We start from the raw sequence: 8,588 nt of genomic DNA, 5'->3' as shown, positions 1-8,588 counted from the left end.
TTTGAGGACTGGTTCTCTCCTTCCACCGTAGGTTCCAGGGATCAAACTCAGGTTTGCGCTCTCTTACGTATAAACAACAGAATGATACATATGGAAGTTCACATAAACTAAGAAAATACATGGAAAAGATACATAGTGAACTTCGGAGAAGGGTGTTTATTGCCCAGGAATGGAGATGCTCACGTAATGCTCTACTTACCGTGTGTGTGCATGCGCATATGTGCGTGTAGAGACCAGAGTCAGCATCGGGTGTCTTCCTCCATCACTCTCCACATTGTTTTTGGAGACAGCGTCTCACTGAACCTGGAGCTCATTAATTTGGCCATGCTGGCCAGTGAGCTACAGGGATCCCCCTCTTCCATACCCCTAGCTTAGGGATTGCAGGGATGTACACATTACTGTTCAGTGCCCACCTCTTTACATGGGTGCCAGGGATCTGAACTCAGGTCCTTGTGCTTGCCTGCAGGCACTTTACATACTGTGCCCATGTTCCCAAAATATTGTTTATAAATGTTCTTTTACATTTAAAGGAGGAAATGATATAGGTATGAATAATTTACATTGGTATGGATTTTAAGGTCAGTTTTGTTATATGTATATGCATATTTCTAATCTTGATTAAGGTGTTGTGATTGTGTAGTTCATTTTAAAAATGTAATGTATAATTAGGAAGTATAGGTTGTTAATGGATAATCATCAATAATAATCAAGCTTATAGTCATGTTAGTTGGATTTTCTAGATATATAGAGATATAGTTCAGTAAGAAAGGCATTCTTCATATCTTTCAAAGACTACAGAATATGGCATTTAATGTTTTAATAACTTGGGGTTTTTCATGACAATGAGACATGTCTGCTCCTGACAGCACCAGCTGCTTCAAGAGGAAGATGGGCATCAAAGAGGCTCCTTATGGAGTTTGATAGCCATTTGGGTAAGAAACTGCTCTTGCCTGGACTGATGCATAAGCTAAACACAGAGAACCCGCAGAGAGAGGACTGCTGAACTTGCCTAAAGGTGAGATGGTCTTTCGGGGTTCCTGACTCATGAAAGAGTCTGCAAGACATTCTGCAGGATACAGCAGAAAGTGACTGAACTGTCTTTGGAATTTCCTGCTTCATTAAAATGTCTGCTGGATACTATGGGCCTGAAGGCCGAAGATAGATGCCCCAACGATACAAAAAAACTTTGGGTGACTATCCAGGCAGCAAGATGTCTCTGCCATTTCTAGAGTTTGAAGTTTCTTATTTCTTGTTTACTTAGGTAATATTATATCCTTCTGGAGTCTTTGATGGAGTTAAAGAATGGATAGATAATTATAGTTTTACTTAGTTATGATAAAAGATAAAGTAGATATAAATATTGTAACTGTAATTCTTGCTTGATAACTGTTTTGCTATAGGTAATTTTACTATGTTAAAATGAAAGCCTTTTTTGTTTAAACAGAAAAAAGGGAAATGATGTGGGAGTGATTTCTTTCTAATCTGTTGCTTTCATTGGTTAATTAATAAAGAAACTGCCTAGGCCCATTTGATAGGCCAACCCTTAGGTAGGTGGAGAAAACAGAACAGGATGCTGGGAGAAAGAAGCTGAGTCAGGAGTCGCCATGGTTCTCCCACTCCAAACAGATGCAGGTTAAGATCTTTCCTGGTAAGCACACCTCATGGTGCTACATAGATTACTAAAAAATGGGTTAAGAGGCTAGATAGAAATGGGCCAAGCAGTGTTTAAAAGAATACAGTTTCCGTGTAATTATTTCGGGTATAAAGCTAGCCGGGTGGCGGGACACAGCCCCGCCTCTCCTATTACAACACTCATGGCATCAAGAGCTTTCTATAGCCCCAAGCTCCATTCTTGACAAGGCCCTCAATGCGGTTTGTCACATGGAATGCATGAGGCCTCCATCTGAGTGAGGTGGCAGAAAGGCCACCCTGGGACTGCTGACTCCAAAGTGGGCATCTTGTGTCTGCACCATCAGTCTCCGTATTACCAGGAAATTCCAGGATTTTCTTCCACTTGTTTGGTGAAGCATATAGGTAGCCTTAACTTGGAAGTATTTTCTACATGCTTTAAAATATTCAAAACATAAATTTCAGCCACCCATGTGGCATGTCTGTAATCCCATCACTTAGGAGGCTAACCTGGAAGCCTGAACAATTTTGAGGCCAGCTTGGATTACAGAACAAGATTCTGTCTCAAAAGCAAACAAACAAACAAACCAGAAGTGAGGGACTGGCAAGATGGCTCAGCAGGTAGAGACACCTACTACCAAACCCAATGGCTCAGTGTGATCACTGGTAGATGAAGAAAATCAACTCCCACGATGGAGAGAATCAACTGTGACCTACACATGATTACCATGACATTCATGGTGTGTGCCCATACATATATGCATATGCACATTCACACAAAAAACAAGTTTTTCATTTAAAAGGTAAAAATAAAGACAAGCGAGGCTGGAGAGATGGCTCAGAGGTTAAGAGCACTGGCTGCTCTTCTGGAGGTCCTGAGTTCAATTCCCAGCAACCATATGGTGGCTCACAACCATCTGTAATTTGATCTGGCGCCCTCTTCTAGCATGCAGACCGAAAATTGTGTAATAATAAATAAATAATTCAAAAAATAAAAAAATAAAGACAAGGGCTGGGGCTGCAGCTCCATTGGTAGAGGAGTCCCCCTGCCATGTAGCAAACCCTGGTGCCATCCCCAGCACTGTATACAGCAGGGTGGTAACACATCCTATAATCCCAGCATTCAGGAGGTGGAGGCCAGAAGATCAGAGATTCACAGTCATTCTCGGCTACATAGAGACTTCAAGAGCTACAAAGACCCAGGCTAAGTGTAGGTAGATAGATAGATAGATAGATAGATAGATAGATAGATAGATAGATAGATAGAATAACTTAAAAATCCCATCTGTACTGCTGTCCATAGTGCTGACAGAGTAGCTTTACTATGCCAGAACCTTCTCTGCCCAGCAGGTGATATTCTTCCCACCCCTGCAGTGCTGCTAAGCTAGGGACATGGGGCTATATCCCCAAGCCCTCAACAACAACAAAGTCTGAGCCTAGAGTCAGGTGTGATGGTCCATGCTGGTGATCCCAGCACTCAGGAATGCACAGGGTGGTGCCGTATTAAGTAAAATAGAACCAAGAACCACAATAACATTATAGCTGGCGTTCTCGTAGCTAACTATAAACATTCAAATACATTATTTCAACAACTACGTAAGAGATGGCCTAAAGAAAGACTGGATGAGGCTGGTAGAGGGGAAGGCGTGTGATAGCCAGATGCCCTGAAACCACAGGCAGAAGTCTGAGAAAGGCAAGTGGATCCACAGAGGAGAAGTCCACCCTAGGAATTCAATTTCACCAGCAAGCTGGGGCCAAAACTACTCTTCAGATCACCAAAGGGCACGGCCAGCCACTAAGGCTTCAGAGAGGTGGCCACACTGCAGCCAAGGAGGACTGGTTGTAACCTGATATAAGCACCCCTGCCGCCCTCCCCCACCCCCGTGTTTAACATTCCTTTTGCACAATCCCACGTCTGACTTTGGATAGCAAGGTCTGTGCACCTGCTGGCAGATATCAGTTGTCGGAAGGAGATTTCATCTTCCCTACAGGACCCCCACACAAACCTGGAGCTGACGTCTGGGGTCCAGCCTGCATGGGGGCTGTCATCTCAACAGCCCTCTTCAGTTTCTCAAATTGCAAGGCTTGCTGAGGAGCTGGGTCACGCATACCTTTGATAAAATGAATCCAATCTCTCTCACTTACACACACACACACACACACTTACACACACACACATCAACTTCAGCATAGTGTTTCCTAAGTGCCATCTCTGGGAGATTAATGGGGGCAGCTGTTAAGGTCAAGCATCTTGGTGCAGGAGCGACTCCCCCCAGGAGCTCATGTTTAAATGCCTGAGTAAATCACAGAGGAGGGCTCATAAAACGGAACAACTCGTCTCTTATTCATTCTTGAAGATGATTTAAGCATCCAGTTACTCATTTCTAAAACTCTAGGAGTGCACAATGCCAGCAGAGTGCTGGGGCTGGAGTCGCAGCAGGGGAGTCAAACAGCCGCCTGTGGACTACAGGGTTAAACAGGTGACAGACGACAAGGGAGCAAGCCCAGTGGGTGTGATCAGAGAGCCCTGCCTTTGAAGAGGTGGCCAGGGAGCCACTGGAGAAGCCTCTGTGAGGACAGTGAAGGCCATGACTGGGGAGTGGCAGGTGGAAAGAATCAACAGCAAATGCAAAGGCCCCGTGACAGGAGCCCGCGAGATGTCACAGAGGAATGCGGAGGCCATGCGGCCTGTTTAAAAGTCACTTTCTTAAGGAAACTGAACTAATAACCACAATGGCACAATACCGTATGCCCAGCCAGGACCGCGTCCTCCTGTGGACTGTCCTTCCCGTGTAACCTCCAGCGGCTGCAGCGAGTTTAGAGAAAGAAAAAGCTGCCAGACCTAGCAGCCCAGTCAGCTGCCCAACATGAAGCCAGCTTGCTCTGCCTGCTGTCCAAGAGGAGCTGTGCTTCCCATGGCTGACAGGAACCAAGCAACAAGGCTCTCTCTGGCATCCTCGCTGTCTCTCTATCCCTGCTTAGCCTACAGTCTCGACACCCTGGCTATGTTCAGAGTCAGATCCCTACCCACCAGGCTACAACAGCTCTTTTCCAAAGAGAAAGGCCTGGGTTGGTGTGGGGAGATAAATAAACTAAATGGAAATGGATTGAACACCCACTGCCTATGACTTAACAGTCTCCAAAAATGCCCTGTCTTTTAGGTCCCATGCCTCCACACCTGGTGAGATCAAAATGTTGGCAGGATTTGAGGTTTATAAATGTGTGTGTGTGTGTGCGCGCACGCACCTGTGTATGTAGGTGCCGTGCACGCCTGTGTATGTAGGTGCTGTTGGAGGCTAGAAAGGGGTGTTGGATTCCCTGACGCTGAGTTACAAGCAGCTGTGAGAGGCACGGATGCTAGGAACTGAACTCTAGTCCTCAGCGAGACTAACAAGTGCTTCTAACCACTGAGCCACCTCTCCAGCTCCTATCTGGAGTATTATGAATTATTATCTGTGGCAGTGGACTAGACATGCTCTGAATACTACTATACTGACTATTTCTTTACACCATCATTGAGTATTATCTGTGCATACACCTTACCAAATCTAAATCCTACATGACTTAAATCTCCATTGACCCAGGCATACTTCAGGCTCCCTCCCCATCTCTGCCTTCCTCCCACCACTGAGCCATCAAAATGTGGGACACAGTTGAACATGCTGCTAGTGAGCACCCAGACCTGTCTAGTGCTAGACTCTGGCCTCTCTAGAGTAACTTAGCAATAAAAGGTGGTGTGGGGGGGTACTCGGTCCTTATGCTATGAACTCCACCCACCACCAGCAATTAGTCTACAGACAAATTCAGACAAGCGTGTAGACATATGAGGATATTCTGCATAAAACTGCAACTTACAAGGCAGACAAAAAAAGAACGTTGGATTGCTTATGGGTCAACAGATTATAATTCAAGCTATGCACAGAAATAAAACATAAGTGCATATCACAGAGCCATCAGCCTTTGTGTGCTGACAAGGAAAGCTACTTCCAATCTGTCAGTGAGAGGCGAACATGCGCATAGTACAGCACTTAGCACACGTAACTGTAAAAACAAAGTAAAATTTCCTATATGAATAAGAAAATTCTAGTAGGCAAAATACCAATCAGTGATCTGGATCATTTATTTTTTTCCATAATTGGTATGTATTACTAACATTCGCCACCAAGCCTGACTTCAGTTCCACCCCCAGAACCCACACGGTGAAAGGAGAGAATTAACTCCCGAACACTGTCCTCTGTCCCTCCACAGATGCTGTGGCACTTATGTGCACATGCACACTCACATGCAACATTCACACTTGCAATAAATAAGCAAATAAATGCAAAGGATGTTTTTTAAAGCAGATACTGTGGCTGGGGGATGGATATAGCTTAGTTGATAGAATGCGTGCCTAGCATTCATGAAGCCTTAACTTTGGTCTCCAGCACTGCATAAAACCAGCCAGATCTCATGGCTACATTTCCTCAAATGAGGTTCCCTCTTTCAGCCATCCCTAGCTTGTGTCAAGCTGATATAAAACTAGACAGCACAGATAGGAAGGGCTGATTTTTGGCTCGTGGTTTGAAGGTGTAGTCCGCTGTGTTGTGGAAGTTATGGTGGCAAGGGTCTGGCCGCTGGTGACATTGAATCCACAGTCAGGAAGCAGACAGGGAAGAATTTGTTTTTTCCTTTTTATTCAGCCCAGGACCCCAGCACACGGGTTGGTGCTGTGCATATTCAGGGTTGTCCTTCGCACCCCAGATGAACCTCTAGAAATACTGTCCTGTGTGTGCAAGAGGTATCTCCTGGGTTATTTGAAACCTTACCATGTCCACAGAGAAGATTCCCCATCACCATGAGATTCCTGTAATAGTGAAATCCATGAACACAGAGAGCAGGCTGGTGGGGGCTGGGGGCTGGGAGGGAACAGGGGTATGAGGAGTTGGTGTTCGATGAGGAAAACGTCAGTTGAGAAAGATGAAAAGCTCTGGAGATGGAGACGCCAGTGATGTGTGCGCTACATCACGGATGTACTTAATGCTGACCAAAGGATGTACACAAAGAATTAGGAAGATGTTGGTCTCAACAGTGCCTCGATCCTCCCCACAGCTGTGGAGGGAGTGCTGCTCTCTGGAATGGGCAGTGTATGTTCACCTGGAAGCTTGCTAACCTTGATCTCTGATCACCAGATAACTTAGAGACTGTGTGTGCACTGTGTGGCACAGAGATGCCTGGCACTCCAATGTGTCCTTGACAATAATTTTTTTTTTTTTTTTTGGTTTTTCGAGACAGGGTTTCTCTGTAGCTATGGTGCCTGTCCCGGAACTAGCTCTGTAGACCAGGCTGGCCTCGAACTCACAGAGATCCGCCTGCCTCTGCCTCCCGAGTGCTGGGATTCGCCTTTGCTGAAGGGCTTCATGACAGCATGGCTCAGGAACTCTTTAGAAGCTCACCTTTGACCTACAATTTCTTCTAGAATTTCTCCCATTTTAGGGGCCGGAACAAGTTACAAACACAGCTGCCACAGGTGTCACAACACTGACAGCGGTCATGGAAATCAAGAAATAATCTCAACATCTCAAATAGGAAAGTGGTTTGAGAGACCCGCTACAACAGAAAAGGTGATTTTCTCCCAGTAAAGAGTCTGTGCTGTTGCACATGTTGAGGTCTCAAGTTATCGAGTTTGACCCCAAAATGCAGGTAATGGCTGTGTCATTGTCAGTGACTCACGTTTGTCTATCTTTTCTGAAATAATGTGTGTTCCTTTCTGCTTACATGAACCTTTGGGTTTTGTTTGTATGTTTGATTTTTTTTTTTTTGAGGTAGGGTTTCTCTTTATAGCCCAGGTTGGTCTTGCTTGAACTTGTGCTAGGATTATGGGTATGCACCACCATGTCTGGCTTGCAATATTATTTTTAGGCAACACAGGCCAATCAAACTGAAATTTAAAAAGTTGAAAGGTATTGCGTGTGTACGCAAGTGAGTAGGCCTGAGGCTGAGGTCAGGGGTCTTCTCAGTGAGTCTCTTTATTTTTTGAAATAGGATTTCTCACTGATACCGAATCTCATCCACTAAGCTAGACTAGATGGTTAATGAGCTTTGGAGATCTGTCTGTCTCCACCCCAACCATGGCTGGGATTACAGGCACAGTGCCTAGTTTTTTACATGGATTCTGTGTATATGAACTCAGGACCTCGGCTTATGTGGCAGGTACTCTTACAACAGCCCCAACCCTCAAATGTCTCTTTTATGATAATTGCAAAATAAGTTTTGATTAAAAACATAAAATCTGAATCCCTCTGTTTGCATACCTGTCTCTGAGGTCTACATGTGAGTTGCAACATTCAACTGCAGATGAACCGGTTTTTCCACTGGCCCACCATGTCACAAGTCCCAGTCATGCTTACTATCACAGTCACAGGCGGCCCTTACCAGATAGGCTCTCCAGAAGGACTGGATCCTGATCACTGCTTCTTCTTCTGTCAGTAGGAGCGAGAGGGGGATTGGTGGCCGAGGGCTGAAAAGCAATAAAATGGTCATAGGCCTGTGAGAATCCATCCTTCATCCTGGCAATGCCTTTGACAACATAATAGTCTTCCTGATTAAGAGCCTCATCCATCCCCATTCTTAGAGGGCAAAAATGTCATCTTTGATGGAAGAGTGTATGCTTGAGTTAGCATTTCCTGTTAAGACCTGGGATTTTTCACAACTGTTTCTCTCTCTCTCTCTCTCTCTCTCTCTCTCTCTCTCTCTCTCTCTCTCTCTCTCTCGGGTACCTGAGAAAATCTTTGCAAAATTGTATTGCTTTTATTTGGGTGTGTGTGTGTGTGTGTGTGCATGTCTGGGTGCATTTGCACATGTATGTGAGTACACAAGTATAGGGAGACCGGAGCACAACCTTGGTGTTGTCCCACCTTAGTTTTTGAGATGGGTCTGTCATTGACCTGGAGCTCACCATTTAGGCTGGATTGGGTCATAAG

At 45.1% G+C, this 8,588-nt stretch overlaps 1 protein-coding gene across 1 annotated transcript in view; it reads right to left on the bottom strand.

The window, feature by feature from the left end:
- The window catches only part of Iqck (IQ motif containing K), an 87,921-nt gene that overhangs the window by 15,990 nt on the left and 63,343 nt on the right, over positions 1 to 8,588 (bottom strand). Inside the window, exon 7 of the mRNA XM_026781521.1 lies at positions 8,041 to 8,125. Within this exon, the coding sequence (XP_026637322.1) occupies positions 8,041 to 8,125 (85 nt within the window). The remainder of the gene's footprint in view (positions 1 to 8,040; positions 8,126 to 8,588) is intronic.

Source organism: Microtus ochrogaster, chromosome 8 (assembly GCF_000317375.1).
Source record: "Microtus ochrogaster isolate Prairie Vole_2 chromosome 8, MicOch1.0, whole genome shotgun sequence".
Taxonomy (NCBI): domain Eukaryota; kingdom Metazoa; phylum Chordata; class Mammalia; order Rodentia; family Cricetidae; genus Microtus; species Microtus ochrogaster.
Note: the sequence above shows the minus strand (reverse complement) of the source record. Positions and strands in the feature narration are given on the sequence as shown.